The sequence below is a fragment of the Odontesthes bonariensis genome, chromosome 21 (genome assembly GCF_027942865.1).
Source record: "Odontesthes bonariensis isolate fOdoBon6 chromosome 21, fOdoBon6.hap1, whole genome shotgun sequence".
NCBI lineage: Eukaryota > Metazoa > Chordata > Actinopteri > Atheriniformes > Atherinopsidae > Odontesthes > Odontesthes bonariensis.
In genome coordinates, this window is record NC_134526.1 from 5,840,390 (window position 1) to 5,863,084 (window position 22,695).

A 22,695-nucleotide genomic window follows, 5' to 3' on the forward strand; every position below is an offset into this window, starting at 1 on the left:
CGTCATCGGGATCATGAGGTGTGTGCTGGGCTGTAGCTCCATGCCTCCATCTAGTGGACAGGTGGTGGAAGTACAGCAGCTGATGGCAGCTTCCTCTGCCTCAGCACTCCTGTCTGACTGATTTGTGTTTCCTCTGCAGAGGAAGGTAGAAAGTGTGTGTGAGCTGGTGTGAGTTCAGCAGCATGGATCAGTGTGAGGACACTGAAACCTCTCTGTGTGGGGAACATGAGAGCCAGAGCAAAGCTCAGAGGTGAGGTGACCACCTCTAACTCTCCATGACTCTTCTCCATGTCAGAGCTCAGAACTCACATCACCAAACCACCTTTATTCACAGGAACCAACCTGGATCTGCACCTGGATCTGAACCTAAACCTGGACCTGGATCTGCACCTGGATCTGAACCTAAACCTGGACCTGCACCTGAACCTGAACCTGCACCTGAACCTGAACCTGAACCCAGCTGTGTGTCCTTTAAGAGTGACAGGTCCAATGATCGGTTCATTCATTTCCAACGTGATGTTCCATCAGACAAACAGTAAGTAGCTGTCAGTGTTCAGTGGAGGCTGCATCATGTTTCAGTTGATTTATTTAAAATCTATCATTTTATTGATATGTTAGTCATTGATGTAATTTGGTGCATCTGTAATATTGATTCAATTAAAATAAAAACAAAGCGTTTTCAGTTGATTTTATTTGTTTAATTTAATCTCAGTTTAATATTTTAAAACCAAAATAGTCACATTTTTACTTTATAGACATTTTTTTTCAGAGGTGAGCTGTGTGTAAATGGTGTAACACTGTAAAATGTACCAGAGTCAGTTTGAACAGTTCTTATTCCAACTTGTGTTTAATGTGAGCTCTGATTCACATCCATTTCATGTTCACATGTGAAACTGTCAAAGTGGAAAGAATGGATGTTAAAATAGGTCTCTTTTAGGGAGTAAAATATTAATAATAATATTTATTATATGGGACCTTTTTCTAAAATAAATGTCATGAACAAAGTCAGCGGCTTTACAAACAGTCTAACATGAACAAAGTCACATGGATCAATAACATGAAGCTGAACCTCAGTACAGCAGTGGGTTAGGATCAGTAAAAAGTGTTTCATTAGACTATCAGTAGTTTTCAGTATTCAGTCGAGGCTGCATCATGTTTCAGATGATAACCAGATTTCAGATACATTTTTTCAGACTTGGATCAGTTCTTGATGTCTCTGATGAGATTAATTAGCTGCATCATGTATGTAATGTGATGTTTACTTTAGTCTTGCAGCTCTTTATTGAAACAAAATGTAATTTTCAGTTGATTAATTGATATATTTCTATCATTTTATTGATGTAATTTAAAACCAAATCTCTCACATTTTTACTCTTTAATCCAAACTGAATTTTACTTAACATGTAAATTTAAATGAAACAAGTGTTTTTCTTTCCTGTTAGCAGCTATCAGAGACCTGAACCTGAACCTGAACCCAGCTGTGTGTCCATGCAGAGCGACAGGTCAATGGGTCGTTTTATTGACTTTAAATCAGACCAACGTTCACGGCCTCAGAGGTGAGCTGTGTGTAAATGGTGTAACACTGTAAAATGTACCAGAGTCAGTTTGAACAGTTCTTATTCCAACTTGTGTTTAATGTAAGCTCTGATTCACATCCATTTCATGTTCACATGTGAAACTGTCACAGTGGAAAGAATGGATGTTAAAATAGGTCTCTTTTCGGGAGTAAAATTAACATTTAGATGCTGAAAGACCACAGTTCTTTACAATCTTACTCTGAGAAATATTTGCTGAACGTATTGATGATTCTCTGATGGAGTTTGGCCCAAAGCGGTGAGCCCCGACCCGTCCTTGTTGGAGAGACTGAGCGTTTGGATGCTGCTGTTATACCCCATCCTGACACCCTCACCTGTCAGCAGCTAACCTGCTGGTTGGAGAAGCTTCCAGAACGCTGTTCCTGTAGATTCTATAAACTTTCTGTCTTTCTGTGACTCCAGAACAACTCTTACTGAGTGTTGCTGCATCAGGTTCTACGTTTGGTTCTGTTTTCTAAATACAAAGAAGTTGGTCAGTGAAGACTCTGAAATCATTTTGTCTGTTCACACAGTTCTGTATCCCTTCCTCCTCACACTGCTTCATCTGACATCAGCTTCCTCCCACTGTTAGAAACACACTGAGCTCTTATCTTCTGGAACACAGATGCTGATGATGTGCAGCTTCAGAGTTAATCAGCTGCTTTATGGCTGCGTTCACTGCTCACACCCACACATCCCTTCATGGAGCTTCAGCTTGTGTTGCTCTCTGTGTGGACAGACACAATGTGAGCTCATTCTTCATGATTCCTCCACAGAGTGGACCAGCAGAGCTCAGAGGGTCCCAGTGGTCCGTCTGCCCAGCAGCATCAAACACAGCTGGACTCCATATTTATGGTCTGTACATGTACAACAACTACTTTCCCATCTGTTCTGCTCACAGCCATCTCCATGCTGCACTCTGTAGACCAGTGGGTTGTCAGTGAGTCCAACATGGATCTGATGTTTGGCTCCATGGTTTCAGTCTGATCGGCTCATTCATATAGTTTTCTGTTCCAGCTGCTGGAGGACAACATGCTCACTTTTGTGAAGGAGGAGCTGAAGAAGATGCAGAAGGTTCTGAGTCCAGATTACCCAGAATGCCTAGAGAGTCAGAGGGAGGGTGAGGATGAAGAGCAGAGGAGCAGCAGAGAGGCATTAGTGAAGATCACAGCTCACTTCCTGAGGAGAATGAAGCAGGAGGAGCTGGCTGACCGTCTGCAGAGCAGTAAGAGGATTTCTCTAAAGGTTTAACCTGCTGGATAAATGACACATTTACTGATGTCTCAGCACACAGAGCAGCAGATGTTCAGATACTCATTCTGTACAGGGTTGGAATGTCTGTTTACTGATGTTATTTATTGTCTTCATTCAGAACTGCATCAACTTAAACTTAAATGTGCTCTGAAGAAGAAGTTCCAGTGTGTGTTTGAGGGGATTCCTAAAGCAGGAAAGCCAACCCTTCTGAATCAGATCTACACAGAGCTCTACATCACAGAGGGAGGGAGCGGAGAGGGCAATGATGAACATGAGGTCAGACAGATTGAAGCAGCATCCAGGAAAGCAGGCAGAGCAGAAACATCCATCAGACATGAAGACATCTTTAAAGGCCCACCTGGAAGAGATGAACCAATCAGAACAGTGCTGACAAAGGGAGTGGCTGGCATTGGGAAAACAGTCTTAACACAGAAGTTCACTCTGGACTGGGCTGAAGGCAAAGCCAACCAGGACATCCACTTCATGTTTCCATTCACTTTCAGAGAGCTGAATGTGCTGAAAGAGAGAAAGTTCAGCTTGGTGGAGCTTGTTCATCACTTCTTTACTGAGACCAAAGCAGCAGGAATCTGCAGCTTTGAACAGTTCCAGGTTGTGTTCATCTTTGACGGTCTGGATGAGTGTCGACTTCCTCTGGACTTCCACAGCAAGGAGCCCCTGACTGATGCCACAGAGCCCACCTCAGTGGATGTGCTGCTGACAAACCTCATCAGGGGGGAGCTGCTTCCCTCTGCTCGCCTCTGGATAACCACACGACCTGCAGCAGCCAATCAGATCCCTCCTGGCTGTGTTGACATGGTGACAGAGGTCAGAGGGTTCACTGACCCACAGAAGGAGGAGTACTTCAGGAAGAGATTCAGAGATGAGGAGCAGGCCAGCAGGATCATCTCCCACATCCAGACATCCCGAAGCCTCCACATCATGTGCCGCATCCCGGTCTTCTGCTGGATCACTGCTACAGTTCTGGAGGATGTGTTGGAAACCAGAGAGGGAGCAGAGCTGCCCAGCACCCTGACTGACATGTACATCCACTTCCTGGTGGTTCAGGCCAAAGTGAAGAAGCTCAAGTATGATGGAGGAGCTGAGACAGATCCACACTGGAGTCCAGAGAGCAGGGAGATGATTGAGTCTCTGGGAAAACTGGCTTTTGAGCAGCTGCAGAAAGGAAACCTGATCTTCTATGAATCAGACCTGACAGAGTGTGGCATCGATGTCTCAGCCGCCTCGGTGTACTCAGGAGTGTTCACACAGATCTTTAGAGAGGAGAGAGGGCTGTACCAGGAGAAGGTGTTCTGCTTCATCCATCTGAGTGTTCAGGAGTTTCTGGCTGCTCTTCATGTGCATCTGACCTTCATCAACTCTGGACTCAACCTGATGAGAGAAGATGAAGAACAAGAAGAAGCAACCGACATTGATCTGAATTATCTCAATCAGATTGCTGTGTACAGGGCCTTAGAGAGTCCAAACGGACACCTGGACCTGTTCCTCCGCTTCCTCCTGGGTCTTTCCCTGCAGACCAATCAGAGGCTCCTACGAGGCCTACTGACACAGACAGGAAGTAGCTCACAGACCAATCAGGAAACAGTTGATTACATCAAGGAGAAGATCAGTGAGAATCTGTCTGCAGAGAGAAGCATCAATCTGTTCCACTGTCTGAATGAACTGAATGATCGTTCTCTGGTGGAGCAGATCCAACAGGACCTGAGTTCAGGAAGTCTCTCCAGATATCAACTGTCTCCTGCTCAGTGGTCAGCTCTGGTCTTCATCTTACTGTCATCAGGAAAACATCTGGATGTGTTTGACCTGAAGAAATACTCTGCTTCAGACGAGGCTCTTCTGAGGCTGCTGCCAGTGGTCAAAGCCTCCAACAAAGCTGTGTGAGTACAGAGATAAATACGTTTTAAATGCTCTGTTTACTTGTTAAAAGGAGAAAAAATAACTGAGTTATTTCTCAGATAATTTGAGTTTGTAGATAACACAGATTCACAGCAAACAGTTCCATCAGATCAGTTTACATCAAGAGGAAAGAAACACGCTGCAAGAATGTGGCAACACTTTATAATATATAATTAGGATAAATGTCATTAATTCAACCATCTCTCATTTGAATAATGAATAACTACATAACTTAATTCCCTTCCTGTTATTCCCTCCTCAGACTGAGCGGCTGTAACCTCTCAGAGAGAAGCTGTGCAGCTCTGTCCTCAGCTCTCAGCTCCCAGTCCTCCAGCCTGACAGAACTGGACCTGAGTAACAACAACCTGCAGGATTCAGGGCTGAAGCAGCTGTCTGTTGGACTGCAGAGTCCAAACTGTAACCTGGAAGCTCTCAGGTCAGGATTCATTCAGCTGTTCAGCTGCTGATCATTTTAATTCAGCTGACCTGTTCAGGATGGTGTCTGCTGTTTTCTTGTTAAAAGGAGAGAAAATTACTGAGTTATTTCTCAGATAATTTCAGTTTGTAGATGACACAGATTCACAGCAAACAGTCCCATCAGATCAGTTTACATCAAGAGGAAAGAAACGCAATGCAAGAATGTGGCAACACTTTATAACATATAATTAGAAAATTTCTGAAGAAATTTTGATGGGTGCCAATCTACTGCCCGCCCTATCAACAAACCCTTTGGTTCAGTTAAAGCCGAGAGTCTCCTGTCACATATACACTTTGAATGAGGTCTGTGTTATGGTTTATGGCTGAGTTACATGGCCTCTGAAATAAGGAATTTTGAGCGCCAAAATGGGCTCGTTAAGTGCTTTTCAATGCATTTTCCCATCCACAATTTTCCAACTTTTTCCGATTTAGACGGAATTCCTTTTGACTAATGAGAGCCAAACGTCATTGCACACCGATCGAGGTCGTTGCGCACGCAGCGGTGGGCTTTTTATGCCGGTCGGACCATCGCTGCTAGACTAGTAGCGAATCGAAATTCATGACGGAAACGGAAGAATAATAGTCCAGCACAGGAGTAATATGTGTTTTAATGCCTTCGGCATCGGCACCCATAATTAGGATAAATATCATCATATTTATTCATTCAACCATCTCTCATTTGAATAATGAATAACTACATAACTTAATTCCCTTCCTGTTATTCCCTCCTCAGACTGAGCGGCTGTAACCTCTCAGAGAGAAGCTGTGCAGCTCTGTCCTCAGCTCTCAGCTCCCAGTCCTCCAGCCTGTCAGAACTGGACCTGAGTAACAACAACCTGCAGGATTCAGGGCTGAAGCAGCTGTCTGATGGACTGCAGAGTCCAAACTGTAACCTGGAAGCTCTCAGGTCAGGATTCATTCAACTGTTCAGCTGCTGATCATTTTAATTCTGCTTTACAGTCATGGATGGACAGCTGACCTGTTCAGGATGGTGTCTGCTGTTGGAGTCTTTTCTCTCAGTTTCTGCCATTTGTGTTGTTTCCTGCAGCCTGTCAGGCTGTCTGATCACAGAGGAGGGCTGTGCTCCTCTGGTCTCAGCTCTGACCTCCAACCCCTCCCATCTGAGAGAGCTGGACCTGAGCTACAACCATCCAGGAGACTCAGCAGTGAAGCAGCTCTCAGCTGGACTGGAGGATCCACAGTGGAGGCTGGACACTCTCAGGTATGGAGAGCTCTGCTGCTTTAATCATTTCCCTTCTAACCGGCTCATCAGCTGGTTAGAAGTGATGCCGAGCAGCGAGGGAGGAGCAAACCTCTGTGAGGAGGAGGAGGAGGAAGTGTCTGCCAGCATTAGCCGGTGTCCCCTTAAAACAGCGTGGATCTGTCAGAATGATGGAGGTTTATCGTGTCATTCCTCAGATAAATGGGCCCCAAAGAAAACATACATACCAGCAACCATCTGCTGGTTAATGCTCAGCCTGTAAGGAAACATATTCAGCTGATTCAGAGACCTTATTCATTCAGTTAAAGGGACATTTCTGTGTTTCTGAAGTGGGGCTGTGTGTCAGTCAGCATCTCTCTCAGTGTAGAACAATGTGTGTGTGAGAGCCATGTAATGTCCATGTTTGATGCTGAAAGAGACGGTGCTGCTCTGACCCCCCTCCTCCTTTCAGGGTGGAGCCTGCTGGAGAACGATGGCTGACACCAGGGCTGAGGAAGTGTGAGTGTGTTCTTCATCTGATTCATGACATCCAGCCATCTTCACACTGTCACAGCACTCAGTGATCAAAGTGAACAGATGATAGATCAATAACTGCAGCTGGACTGTGTTTGTTCTCTCCTTCAGATTCCTGTCAACTCACAATCGACACAAACACAGTGCACAGAGACCTGAAACTGTCTGACAACAACAGGAAGGTGACATGTGTGAGAAAGGAGGATCAGCCATACCCTGATCATCCAGACCGATTTGATGACTGTGCTCAGCTGCTGTGTAGAAATGTTCTGACTGGTCGCTGTTACTGGGAGGTCGAGTGGAGAGGAAGAGTTTATATATCAGTGAGTTACAGAGGAATCAGCAGGAGAGGAGGCAGTGAGTGTTTGTTTGGATACAATGATCAGTCCTGGAGTCTGAGCTGCTCTGATAGAGGTTACTCTGTCAGTCACAATAGCAGAGAAACATCCATCTCCTCCTCCTCCTCCTCCTCCTCCTCCTCCTCCTCCTCCTCCTCCTCCTCCTCCTCCTCCTCCTCCTCTGTCTGTAACAGAGCAGCAGTGTATGTGGACCGTCCTGCTGGCACTCTGTCCTTCTACAGAGTCTCCTCTGACACACTGATCCACCTCCACACCTTCAGCACCACATTCACTGAAGAACCTCTGCATCCTGGATTTACAGTCTGGTTCAGTTTACCTGGTTCCTGGTTGTCTCTGTGCTGAGTACACAGAGTGTCCTCCTGTCAGAGAATCCCTGCTGAACAGAAAGTTCAACAGTTTTGTTTGAAACTCTTCTAAATGATTCCTTGGGAATTTCTTCCTCTTCCAGTCCTTTAAAGATGGAAGCTGCCATTCTTCCAGGATGTTGTTTTTCAGTCAGAGCTTCACACTGAAATTTGTGTTAAAACCTCATGTAGTTATTCAACTAAGCTGTCCTTTGTCGTTGGCAAAAGGAAACAGTTTGGAGCTGGACCTTTTGTTGTTTGGAGGTCAGCATCCACCTGGGGGAGAACGGGGCCAGCAGAGAATTTCCTATCAATAATGTTATGAGTTACAAACAGAAGCAGCCAGACGGGTTTTTCACTCCAACACGCTGCAAACTGTGGATTAACGAGATGGTAACAGTTGATTTATTACATTTTATTTTGTTAGGTCTTATGATTGTTTCATATATTTCTTTAAAAGTTATTCGTCCTGTTTTATTTGTTGCACATTTTTTTATTTTTAGTAATTTTTCATGTACTTAGAATGTTTGTGACAAACTGTGAAATCAGAGAGGAGTCACTGAGCTGCAGTCAGCCCAGATGAATTTCAACCTGCTGACAGATCTTCACTGATTCTTATCCAATGAGCAGAAGTTTGGTGAGCAGCCAGGGTTCATCCTGATGATGTGTGATTATAGACTGTATTATTGATTGCTCATCTCAGACATTTGATATTTTACGTCATTTTACATCCTTATTTTTAAAATTCAGTCTCACAATGTTTGACTTTGTCTTTGAAATGTTTGAATTTTTAAAATCTTCAATAAAGATTTTCAAAAATCATTTTGATATTTTCTCTTTTAAATTAAATTTGTATTTAGTACCTGAACAATTAGACTTTTTGATAAAATGTTTAATTTTTATCCAAAAACGTCACTTTATTGATAAAAATGTATAATTTTAATAAATCGGATCTCAGATGTTTTAGTAGCCCTAAGCTGCTTCCAGAGTCCCACTGGCCTAAAAGGCCCGATAGGACTCCTTCTTCAGCTTGACGGCTTCCCTCCTCGACAGGCACCGACCACCTTACGGCCACAGCTCCGGTCAGAAACATCCACAGTGGAGGCACGGAACATGGCCCATTCGATCTCAATGTCCCCCACCTCTTACAGGACATGGTTGAAGCTCTGCCGGTGGTGGGAGTTAAAGCTCCTTCTGACATTGGACTCAGCCAGACGTTCCCAGCAGACCTTCACAATACGTTTGGGCCTGCCAGGTCTGACCGGCTTCCTCCCCCACCAGAGGAGGCAGCAGCAGCAAAAAGTGTGGGTACTCTGAACTGCTGTTTGGTGCATAAGCACAAACAACAGTCAGCCTAAACGTCAAACGTCCCCCCACCCGAAGGCGGAGGGAAGCTACCCTCTTGTCCACCGGGGTAAACCCCAATGTACAGGCACACAGCTGGGGGGCAATAAGTATGCCTGTATTACTGTAAATCACTGCTTAAGAATACAAAATGGTGTCTGTGTGTAATTTAAACCGGTTACAATGTTTTTTCAGTTAGTTTTCATTTAACTTTTTAAAAATCTCTTTTCCCAGAGTTACCTTCAGCCAAATATGCATAACAATAAACAAAGATACACACACTGAACACAAAATAATAAATCTATCATCAAAGGGAAAACACCAAAACCTCAGACCATTAACACCTCAGCCATCACAGGAAGAATGATCAAACACAGCATTTACACCCAGAAATATCAGCTTCTAATGTGTTCACACTGGTTTAGTGAAACCAGCTCTGTCAGAGTCAGGAGATTTTACAGTTTATTGTCAGGATTCTTAGAGGTTAGGACCCAAAGGCAGGACAACCAGGGCAAGGAGGCAGTAGATGCTGCTTTATCAAGAAGGTACAGAACAAAGAAGGGATGAACTGACGACTTACAGATGCACGTAAAGATGGACGATACAACATCAATAATCCGGCAACTGACTGAGGTGACCAGAAGGCTGTAAATACTGGGAGGGTTTGAGTCTCAACAGGTGAATGATGACCAGGGGCCTGTTGCACAAAAGTAGGATAAGGGATTAAGCCGGGATATGTTGGCTATCCTGGCTCAACTTATCTGTGATCCAGTTGCACAAAAGTGGGATAAGGGAAGTGGGATATGTTCAGACGTAAGTTACCATGGAGATTTATTCTGAGAAGCTAGCCTGCTCCAGACCAGGCTAAGTTCCAGGATCTATTTAATCTCATTCCTTATCTCAGTCAGCGGTCGCCACAAATGGAAACCAATATTTATTCCACTGCCTAGAACATATTGTTAAAACATTTAACTATACCCGCTATCATTATTGAAACATTTGTGATCATTAATTACAATCATTTTAGACAACTGATGATTTTAGATGAACCACTAGATAATTTAGTTTCCCACAGACTACACATGAAGTACATCACCATATAAATATAAATACACATTAGAGAGTACCATGATGTTCCTTTATTGAACAAGGATGAATCAAAGCAAGTAAACCATCAACTCCTTTCAAAACTCAAGTCACACAGTGCTCTACAAGACAAAAAGCACAGAATCAAAGCATGCAGTTTGAGACAAACTGTTTGTAAAAATGCCATTGCAGGCCCAACTTAAATCAACATGCATATTAATTAAAATAATTTAACACATATTGGTCTCTGACCATCCGGGAAGATGGCAGGACTGTCCCAGTCTATGAGAGCTGGCACTCTGGGGGCCCTCTCCTTTCTCATTGTGGAGGACAACACAGGCCACAATGATATCACATGCCCTGTCTGGGCTGACTCTCAGGTGGGTCAGACCCTGAAAGCGTGCCTTCAGTAGGCCAAATGTCATTTCGATCCGAGCCCTTGTTCTGGCATGGGCATGGTTGTATGCCAGTTGTGCCTCCAGAGGGTCTGCAAATGGAGTGAGCAGAAAAGGCTGGCAGGCGTACCCTCTGTCACCCAGCAATACACCCAGGAATTCACCTGTGAATACAAAATGTTACCATCACAACCTCATAAGTAGTGACAGTCTTAACACAGCCATGATGTTAAAAGTGGTTATCAACAGAGGTTCTGTGGCTCACCTTGTGATAGGCGCTGATAGATCTCCGAGTTCCAAAACACTCGGGAGTCGTGGACCGAGCCGGGCCACTTTGCCACAACATTACTGAACAAATAGTCAGCATTGCAGACCATCTGAAATGATAAGATGTTAAACCAATTAATGTTACATTTAGATAGTTTCACTCACATGCAGTCAATTTCAACTTATTCATAATCAAAGTAGGCTACAAATATCTTTTCAAATATCGTCACCTTCCTAAAATAATCGCATAAGTCATTTTTTCAGGTTTTTCAGGAAACACAAAAAACTCCCCCCAAAAGTTAAATTATAGCATAAAATAATAATTTCAGTCAGTAAGTATGTATCAAAGGATGCTTGACATAAGAACACTTATTGTTTTTCATAAAAACTAAGATTAAATGAATTACATTTTTTGGACCACACCTTTGATGCCAAAAAATGACTTGGGCGATTATTTTAGGAAGGTGACGATATGTTAATTAACATTTTATTTGGATTGTAGCCTAATTGTGATAGTTTCAGTTGAGTGGTGAGTGTGTATTTGTGCACTACTTACGCCAGTGTTTCCCAACCTTTTTTGGCCTGAGTACCCCTCACACATACAACGCGTGCGATGATTCTCCAAAAGTAGAGCAACACAGTGGTTATTACATGAAAATCTTTTTATTTAATATCCTTAACTTGAACATAAAATTCTCAGGCTTTCTCTCTTTTTTTAACCTCAGTTGAATTCAACATAAGAATAAAAAACATTTTCTTGAAATATAAATAATTAACCAAAATAGTATAAATACTAAATCGAAATAATCTTCCTTTGTTATCTCACTTAAACAAGTAACATTTCTCTTTTTTTTAAGAATACATGAACACAACTCATTTCTCTCTCTTTTTAAGAATACATTAACAGGCCTAACTCATGTAACAATCATCACAAAACTGGAGTCTCCTTCATAAACAGTCCTCCTCCATAAAAGTGTGATGCCTTAATCAATTAAAAAAAAAAATCCCCGTTCGCCACGTACCCCCTGCAGTACCTCCGTGTACCACCAGGGGTACGCGTACCCCCGGTTGGGAAACACTGACTTACGCATTCAGGCGGTCAGCAATGGTTTGCCACGCTTGCTCCCTTTGTTTTTTGACTGTGGCAGTATTTCCTTTTCGTTTTATTTTCTCCTTCACCTCTTCATAGGTTTCCATTAATAATTCTTGCTCCGCTGGGGAGAAATACGCCGCCCTTGTTGCCATGGTGAATCAGTGAATCTATGATCGATCGTGGGGTCTATTGAAGCAAGCCGTGTGCAGCACTTATCCGGGATCGGTTTCACCTGGCTTAATGAATCCGTGTCTGCTCATCCTGGATTGGCCTTTGTGCAACCAACTAAGCCTGGGCGCCCATGTTTTGGATTCCTTGAACCTGGCTAAGTAATTCATCCTGGATGTCTAAATCCTACTTTTGTGCAACGGACCAGATATTCATCAACGCAGTTCCTGAAGGGGTCGTGGGAGTTTGAACACACAGTCCACATGTTTTTGTTGACTTAGAGAAGGTGTATGTGATGTGAGTGGTCATTAAGATCAGAAAAGTGCCGCACAAGAACAGTCCATTTCTACTTTCTGATAAGGTTCTGTGTGGGCGTGGCCTAAAGCCCATCTCTATCTGACACCACTGTCTCTTAGATTTCCTCAAACATTTTCTGCTGTCGACTTTAGCAGGAAACACCTGAGCTGAAACAAGGTGGGGCGGGCAGTGGTAAAGCCCTGCTGCCCCCCCCCTCTCACATACCACTCACACCGTTTATTCTTTACACGCTCAGCTGCAGGAGTTTGGATCAAACTGAGCATTTATTTTGCATTCTTTTCACTTAGTTTCTGTACGCTCTTAGTTGTGTAAAGTTCCTCCTGAAGCAGCTCATCATCATGTGTTTTCCATCCGACCTCAGCCTGACCTGTTTTAATGTCCCCCCCACTATCAGAAGTTCTCCACAGAGCAGGAACAGTTACAGGATTTCAGCTAAAGCAGAAAAACACAGCTTCTCTACTTACAGAGCAGCTACTGAACACTTGTTTCCGTCGTTGTGTCTCTCACTCATTTGGCCAGTTTGAGCTTGTTGTCGAAGCCCCAAATAAAGCCCGCCCTCTTCCTGTGTGGGTCCCTGTGCTTTCTTCTTCTCTTCATACACCAGGGGGCAAAGTTTTTAAAGATACAAGCGATAAACCATTAATTCCAGAAATATGTCCAAAGCTGAATAAACATGTGGTAAATAATCAGATCAGATAAATCATCTACCTTTAACTGATGTATGACTGAGCATCTGGACGCACGGCTTGGGCTGCGAGCTGAAAGACAGCTGTGACTCAGAGCATCTGAGGGAATTTAACCCATGATGAGTCCAACCCAGGCAGCGTCCCATCATCCTGAGCTGCTCCTTGTGAGCGGCGTTGTTGAACTTTAAAAGTCGTCTGGTCGTAGTTTCCACGTTCTCGGAGGCTCAAAGCTTTCAGCCGACAGCCTGAGCTGTTCAACTCCACACTGAAGGGTTGAATCCTAAAGTTTCTCTTTTCATTTTGGCTTTATAAATCAAACTTTGAAGACTGAGAAAAATTGAGTGGAACCTGGAAAAGGCTTGAACTCAGCCCCTATGAAAAGAAAATGAAAAGAGAAAGTACAGGGAACAACTCCAAAGCTTTTTCAGACTGCGTTAAAGATTTCTGGGTCTTTGGGGAAGATGATAAGGGTCAACTTTCCCTCGTAACCAAACACACATTTTCTTCAAAAAATATCTGTGTAGCAAGAACATGAAAAGCATGAGAAAAGTTAACATCTGACCTTTAATGAACAATGAAATACAAACAAGTGTAAAGCTCGACTTCACATCGGGAGATCCGTCCCCAGTTAAAACAATCCCAACAAATTATAAAACACTTTCAATCGTTCTTCAAACATGTGCTCCCCACAGAACATTCAGAACTAAAGTCTTAACAAGAAAAGGTGGTAATCCACAAAGAAGATTTTTAATCTGAACAAATGCAAGGCTTCTGATTGGTAGTTCCTCTTGCTGCTCTCAGGTGAATGTTTGCTTATCTGCCGTAAAAATTGTTTTTGATTTAAGCCAATCATTTCTCTGCAGTGTGACTACGTTGGTGTCTCTTTAGATTACCTAATTGAGTGAAAGCTGCTCCACACTGACCACAGCTGTATGGCTTCTCTCCTGTATGAATACGTTGGTGTGTCTTTAGATGAGCTAATGTAGTGAAAGCTGCTCCACACTGACCACAGCTGAAAGGCTTCTCTCCTGTATGAATACGTTGGTGTGTCTTTAGATGAGCTAATGTAGTGAAAGCTGCCCCACACTGACCACAGCTGAAAGGCTTCTCTCCTGTGTGACTACGTTGGTGTGTCTTTAGATTAGATAATTTAGTGAAAGCTGCCCCACACTGACCACAGCTGTATGGCTTCTCTCCTGTGTGAATACGTTGGTGTGTCTTTAGATGACCTATTTGAGTGAAAGCTGCCCCACACTGACCACAGCTGAAAGGTTTCTCTCCTGTATGAATACGTTGGTGCGTCTTCAGATTAGCTAATGTAGTGAAAGCTGCCCCACACTGACCACAGCTGAAAGGCTTCTCTCCTGTATGAATACGTTGGTGCGTCTTCAGATTAGCTAATGTAGTGAAAGCTGCCCCACACTGACCACAGCTGAAAGGCTTCTCTCCTGTATGAATACGTTGGTGTGTCTTTAAATTACCTAATGTAGTGAAAGCTGCCCCACACTGACCACAGCTGAAAGGCTTCTCTCCTGTATGAATACGTTGGTGTCTCTTTAGACTAGATAATTGAGTGAAACCTGCCCCACACTGACCACAGCTGTATGGCTTCTCTCCTGTGTGAATACGTTGGTGTTTCTTTAGATGAGCTAATTGAGTGAAAACTGCCTCACACTGACCACAGCTGTATGGCTTCTCTCCAGTATGAATTCTCTGATGATACCTCAGATTTGATCGTTTGATAACTTTCCCACAGTCCTTACAGCAGTGCCATCTGGATCCCTCTTGGGCTCCATGTTTCTGCAATGACAGAGAGGAAGAAGACTTAGATCCTTTTGAAGTCCACACAAAAGATTTCTCTAAGCTAACCTACGCTAACCAACATATTCTAACTGGACCTGGACAGACCGAGCCACACAGGTCTCAATATCTCAGCTCAAACGTGAACGCTGAGGGTGCGTTTATAAGTGCCCTCAGCTATCAGCACTGTGCTCTGATGTGTTCTGCACACGTTCAGCTTTTTAAGCAGTAAACTCTTGCTTTTTGCTCTTTCACTAATTCTTTTTGTCATGATGAAACTCTGAAAAGGAACTTGAGCTACAATATTTCTAAATGATGGAAGGAACCAGAGTCTTGTCCAAGTTGTTCACTTCAACACCATGTAGAGGTTGGGCTGAAAAAGGTTGATGACCGCTGGTTTAAAGGAATAAAAGTAACAGTGGTGGTAATACATGACATTCTTTACACTAACCTTCTGTTCCAGCTTACAACTCAGAGGTCTGCAGGCATTCAGCTCAACAGCCATCAGGGAAACACAGTCCGTTTTAACTCAACCTCTGTTTCTCTTTGTTAAAACAACTCTACAAACCTGTCATCTAACCATTAAAGACCCAGAATATTACCACCACTAGGTTCAATTCATGTAACCCAGAGACTTTAAACACAAATAATGAAGATTAGCTCCTGAACCTCTCAAATCTGCAGACTGAGAGCCAGAAAACGTCCCACCACAACAATCTGCCCGCTGATTTTCTCCAGCAGATCATTCAGCCTGCAGCACATGTTGAGTCTGAGCACATCTGGATCTGCAGCTCAGAGAGAGGAGATGAAACCAGGAAACACTTTGCTGTTTTTAACCAGGAAAAACACAAACTGAGCAAATGGAACATTTATTAAGTGACTCTAATATTGATATACTTGGAATGTCTGAAAGTTGGTTGACACATTCATCATCATCTACAGCAGCTACCAGCATTCCAGGATATAATGTATTTAGAAAGGCTAGAGAAGCAGGGCGAGGTGGGGGAGTATTAATCTATGTCAGAGAGAAGCTTCAACGTGAACTAATAAGGTGGCCTAAAGACGTTAACGCTGAGTGTATTGGTCTAAATGCATCACTCTGCTCTGCAATGTCTTTTACTGCGATTTGTGTGGATCCACCTCAGCAAAGGATGTGTTTTATGATCATCTTCAGACAATCTTAAATCACTGCAACTCCAAAAAGGAAATCATCCTACTCGCTGATTTTAATATCAACTGGGACATCAAGTCAGGAAAAAAATTAAACAGCTGATGGATGAGTACAATTTGACACAAATCATAAAAGGACCGACAAGAATAACTAATACGTCAAATACAACAATTGATCTAATATTTACTAATAATCCTGAAATAATCTCTAAGATTTTTAACAGGGTTTCTGCAGGGTTTAGTCAGTCAAATTTAAGACAATTTAAGACCTTTTTATGACCATGATAATTTAAATTTATGACCTACACAAATTATGAGAAATAACTTTAGTCGATTCCTTTAAAAAATCTTTTTTTTTATTCACTTAACAACTGTGAACAACTGTACTATGTACAACTGTAATAACTGTTACAACTGTAAACTGTACCACTGTAAATTAACAACTACTGTCTACATGCGTCTCAGTTCGTCCCCTTTAGCGGTGATCTCCTCCTCAACGTTTTTCAGCTCAGCCAATTTTACTTACTTTAAAGTGCTGTAGCAAATCCTGGGCTGTGGCATGGCCAATGAAGTGGGAACCCAGGTAGTGAGAATGCACCTTGTCCTCATCCCAAAACCGAACGTGTACGTCCAGCTGTTTTTTCTTGCTTGTCTGATTCAAGCTCTCATCAAACATGGACGTAAGGCCCCGTGATTTTGGAGACGAGGTCTTTTTTAATGTACTCTGCCAAGCCAAAGCGTGTGATGTACGAGGTCTTATCTTTCCCACACGTAAAAGGTCTTGGCTATTTCTGAGTCCGGGAACATTGTTTGGAAAAGTTTGGCAATGTCTTCGTTCCTGACTGGTGTTTCGTAACGGTGTTCAACACCCACAGGACCTCCGCTTTCGACGTGGATGTTGATCCGAAAGCACCGTGTGTGGCGGACCGGGTAGTGACGGAGAACAAAACTGAGTGATGGCCTGCACCCGCTGCAAACCTTGTACACAGACTTTATGCCTCTGATTTGGCATGTGAATTCAAGGCTTTAATGCCTAAACTGGAGAGCTCCAGTGTCTTTTTGCACAGAGTGCAATAGGCTTGGTATCTATTGTTCGCGACGGGCTTAAGCCAATTCTTAAACGCACCGTCTTCTAGCCATAACACTTTAAATGTGCACTTTCCCATTGTGACACGCCGATAGGTTCACTAATCCACTAAGACAGTCAAAGCTAAGACACAATACGAGCTAGGCTAAGTAGACCTTACGACCATAGACCAAGGCTACATGATCAGAACACCGGCAGTGAAGCTCTGAAGTTCGCGCGGGTTTCTGTGGAAGTGCTACACTGGCGCATGGATCTTGCGATACCACCCAGATTCCTCAGGCAGAACTGCAACAGTAGCCTAGCTTGCTAGCTTGCTAGGCTACTGCAACAGGTGAAACGAATGAATTCCACCACCAGCATATGGGCTCGAGGTGGAGAGGCGATGGTAGAACAAATGAATGAACGAGCATATAAATTTAAGACGTGGCGAAATGTAATTTATGACCTTGTATGGAAAATCTGGATGTTTTTATGACTTTCTATGGCCTAAAATTCTTATTATTAAATTTATGACGTTTTATGACTTTTTATGACTCCGCGGAAACCCTGTTTAATCTATTATCTGGCCTGTCAGATCACAATCTTATCTTGTGCTCATGGAAAATTCAGAGGAAGCATTTAATGTCATCCACCAGAGGTCACCAGTTCTACTTCATACCCAAAAGCCAGCAACAATTCCTGAATGAGGAAATCCAAAATCTAGATTGGTCTAATATTCTGGAAAATGACGACATTGAGGCTAGCTCAGGTAACTTATTAAAAAAGTCAATGATATTATAACGCACTTCACAAAAAAAAAAGGTAAATCCAAGGAAAATAGAAATAATCTGTCCTGGTTGAACAATGAAATTATAAAATGAAAGAAAAATAGAGATAAAGTCTTAAGGATGACCCGTAAGGTGAAAGCAGATTCTATATTGAGGCCATAAATGGGGAAAATGGTAATTAAAAGCTAATATGGAACAATCTAAATGAGTTATCTCCCCATCTTAGTGATCTACAGCTCCAGGTAAATGATGAGCTAACTGACAATCTGGAGATTACTGCGAGTTATCAATAGATTTTTCATTGGCTCAGTTGAGGAACTTGGGAAGCCCTTTAAATGCTCACATATTTCATCTCTAAAAAGGCCAGAGATTCATTTGGTCTTTCTAGTGACCTTTTAAAGACCAATAAACAGGCTCTTGCTGACCCAGTTGCACATCTTGTAAATCTATCCATAAAACAGGAACGGTACCATCGACATGGAAGATTGCTCGGGTCACCCCCGTCTTTAAGGCCGACAAAATCTATCCACCCATAAGTATTTCACCTAGAATTTCCAAAGTAGCGGAGAAATGGGTTACCACAGAACTGACTGAACTCTGAAATAATGGCCATGCCACTCTTCATCCAATGCAGTTTGGATTTAGGAAATTTCATTCAGCAGAGACAGCTCCCTGTTATTTCCTAGAAAACTTAAAGAGCTTGTTGGATCAGGGTGGCTTTGTAGCTGCTGTATTTCTTGATTTAAAGCGTGCTTTTGACACCATTAATCATGATGTGCTTATTGGTAGACGTGGGAGGGACCGCTGGCAAGCTGCTGCCGCGCCTCTCCGCTGTATTCGCTATTTTTATTTTTAAGTCTAGTTTTAACGTTGGATTTTAAACCCATCTGCTAGAATCGGCTTGCTTGAGAAGGTCCAGAGTGCGGGACCCAGCACTGGACGTATGGTTGTCACAAAATCCCACGGCACACCTGGACTTGCCTCACGGCCAGTGGCGGCTGGTGATTCAATTTGTTGGGGGGGCGCAGTTGCGCGTGACAGGTCAAATAGCACCTCACAATCAGAACATAACACACAAATTCTAAAAACCACCTAAACTAGACCATTGTTCAAGTATTAATACAATTAGAGAGATACTTTGGATATTGTTGACCTTAAATAAAGAGTTTTGGGACAGAATAGATAAAGAAATATAGGCTACTGTAATTAGAATAGACCACATGTTATACTATAACCACAACATAATAGTAGGGATGATGGTTCTGAATTTCCTATTCTATTGCAAAATGTACAAATATTCAGGAAAAACAAAGACCACATTAAAAGGTAGGTGTGTCTAATGTTTTGAGGACTAATATAGAAGACTGGATCAATTCTGATGTTTTTAAATGTGCTATATAAATAAAGCTGACTTGACTTGACTGCACTGAAAAATGGACAACAACTAATTTCTACAACAGAGACTCACCTCTGCAGCAATCCTACTGTCTGTGGTCTTCTTCCCCGAGAGCCCGGCGCTTCCTCGGATGCTTGCTTGATGGACGTGATTGATTCGATGAATTGTCCAATCACGTTAAGATTAAAAATATGGAAAACTCTGCCATTGGTCTGGGTGCACAGAGATGCGAACTAGAATCAATTTTTCATGCGCCAATGAAAAGCTGCCTCTGCTTGTTCGCGGTAAAAAAGTTTGCTAGCTCTCATAGACTCCAGTGTTACCGGCGACCACCTGGAGGAGGGCTTTATATCCAATAGCAGTGTTTCCCACACATAGACTAATTCGTGGCGGTGCGCCACAGATTAAACACCGGCCGCCACATATTGCGTTTCGTTATTATTATTTTTTTTTAACGCTATTTAAAAAAATACTCGTATTCGTTAAGCTGCATTTCCTTTCCCTGCTCTCCCTCCGTCTCTCTGTCCCTCGCGTCTCTCTCGCATAGCCTACTCACACACACAGCCCCTCCCCTCCGTGCTTCCCTGGAAGCGTGGAAGCTTGCTAGCTTCAGCGTCGCGTTAGATTAGCTCAACCGAAAGAATTCACGAAAGGTTGGTATCACGTGCACCTTCACACAAATCACACATTAAAAAGTCCTATAAAAATATTTTATATTTTGAATACAATGTTGTCCCGTCCCGACCCATAGCAAGCGATTACGCCTTCTTTATAAAGTTAACTAGTTGCAAGTTTGCCGTAAAAAAAAAAAATGTAGTTGGGTTGTCGAGGTCTAAACACTAGCAGCTGTGAATCAAATAAATTAGTTTTTTTAAACTCTTACACTGAATGTTTGCTGCTTCAATCCAGATGAGTATTGAAAAATATTTTCCGCGATTGAAAAAGAGACGTGCGTGTTGATGATGAGGACCAGCCTGAACCGGAGGTATCAGTCTGAAACAGCTGAACAGTCCGACCAGTGTAATTAGCTATGTTATTAATTTGTTTACAATGAAGATGTGAAAATCTGCAGATAAGCCGCACCTGTGTTACCCACCGTGACACAGGTGTCACACATCCTTACGTCCCCCATCATTTTCCTTGATGGAGAAATTATCCAGGTTCTTAACTCCCAATGTGACATATAGCCTATGTCACATTACAGATCTCTGACAGTGGGGGGTGGTATTCTGGAAAAAAATTCTGAAATGGGTTCTATGTGGTCTATTTAGTCTGTGTTATAACCCCCTTAGTTTTCATTTAAGTAGAAATGGGTCTGGGTTCTTATGGGTTAATACAATAAAGTTTTGTGTGACCAATTATTAACAAAGGAATTATTTTGAAGAATTTAAATTTTTTACACCCAACCACCCCCCACCCCCCCCCCCCCGGCCCACCACCACACATTGCCTTCACATCTGTGGGAAACACTGCAATAGCAAATAGCAAGCCTAGATTAAAGTCGAAAGCATTTAATGGTTGCTGGCAGTGGCATGTAGCCTACAGCAGAGTCTATCACACCACTGCACGAGTAAAAACGCAATGTACAAATGTATAATTAATTTCATATTTGTTATGGTTGATTCACGGGAGGGGCGGCGCTCTAGCGCCCTCTATTGACCAACCGCCACTGCTCACGGCACACAGTTTGGGAACCACTGGACTATTGCATAGTACCCTGGATAATCACCACTGGACAACCTCTCATCAGCTCCCTCTCTGACTTCACCCCAGCATCAGAACACACCATCTCGGAACACATCAATAAAGCCAAAACCACCACCTGTCAGCCTGATCCTTTTCCCACCTCGCTTGTCAAAGCCTGTCTGCCGTCCATTTCCCCCATGATCACCAACATAATTAACTCCTCCCTCACCACTGGTATTGTACCCCCCACTCTCAAACTGGCTGCCATCACACCCATCCTGAAAGCTGAGAGCTGACCCAGCTGTCCTTAACCACCAGAAAGCGCTCCATTTTCCCTCTTTCTGTTTTAATGTTGTCCTTCAGCCTTTGATGTGTCACAGTCTCATAATTCCCACCTGCGCAACAGCGAAATATGGGGTTCTCTGAGGATTTGTTTTTAAATAATTGTTTTTAGGTATAGAGTTTGCCTCTGTGTTATGAAATGAGTGCATACAAACTACTGATATAGTAAATAAAAAAATATTATTTTTGTGTAGTTGTATATTGCAATATTAACGTTTGGTTGTCACAAAATCCCACGGCACACAGTTTGGGAACCACTGGACGATTGGAATGCACCGGACTCCCCACCAAACTCATCAACAGACTGCAAATCATTCAGAATTCAGCCGCCCGGATCATCACCGGTACCAAATCTTCGGACGACATCACCCCTGTTCTCATTCAACTTCAAATCTTCTCCTCACCTACAAAGCTCTCCACAACCCAGCCCCCACCTACCTCAGCGACCTCCTTCACCAACACACTCCCTCCCGCACCCTCCGCTCAACCTCTGCTGGACTACTAACCATCCCCACGTCACGCCTCAGCACCATGGGGGACCGAGCCTCCAGCTGCTCAGCACCCAGGCTCTGGAACTCCCTCCCCCCACTCATAAGACAGTCAGACTCCATCACATCATTCAAATCTCAACTTAAAACTCACCTATTCAAACTGGCATACTCCCTATAACTGGACGCTGTGCACTTCTGTTTTATGTTGTCTCATGTTTTTATGCTTTTATTATTTTCTATGCTCTTATTTTTTAATGTAAGGTGACCTTGGGTGACCTGAAAGGTGCCTCCAAATAAAATGTATTATTATTATTATTATTGCTAAATCTAGTCATTTCAACTTTTCAAATAGTGCCCTCTGCTGGATGAAATCATACCTCTCGCACAGGAAACAGGCAGTTCAAATTGGTGATTTGCCATCTTCATACCTCACTTCTTCGGCTGGAGTACCACAGGGCTCAATATTGGGTCCTGTTTTATTCAGCCTAAATGTCCATAACTTACCAAATGTCTGTAGAAATATAAAGATGCAACCATATGCTGACGACACTGCATTATACTGTCATGCCAATTCAATTCAAGAAGCTGCTGCAATTCTCTCAGGAGCCACGGTGCCAGTGTCCCATTGGCTCCAAAACTGTTGTTTACATTTGAATAAAAAAATAAACAGTCTGTATGTTTTACTCCCGGCAGCCAGCAGAGGGACAGCAACCATCAGTCATGGTGAATGCAGAGACACTTAATGTGGTTCAACACTTTAAGTACCTCGGGGTAATCTTTGATTCTAATCTCAATTTTAAGCAACACGTTAAAAAAGTCACAAATACAATTAAATTTAACTTATCAAATTTCAAACATGTGAGACCCTTCCTGACTATGGAGTCAGCGAAGACTTCTACCCATGCAGTGATGCTTCCTCGTATTTCCTGCTGTTATACAACA

General features: G+C 43.0%; 1 protein-coding gene across 1 annotated transcript; it reads left to right on the top strand.

Moving 5' to 3' along the window:
• The first annotated feature begins 13 nt into the window (after positions 1–13).
• On the top strand, positions 14–21,216 carry LOC142371871 (uncharacterized). The gene is made up of 12 exons (XM_075454613.1): positions 14–18; positions 140–145; positions 1,443–1,556; positions 2,351–2,429; positions 2,592–2,799; positions 2,947–4,288; positions 5,005–5,178; positions 5,953–6,126; positions 6,268–6,441; positions 6,893–6,939; positions 7,066–7,317; positions 21,008–21,216. The coding sequence occupies exons 1-12, from the start codon at positions 14–16 to the stop codon at positions 21,214–21,216; spliced, it is 2,784 nt and encodes a 927-aa protein (XP_075310728.1).
• The last annotated feature ends 1,479 nt before the right edge of the window (positions 21,217–22,695 follow it).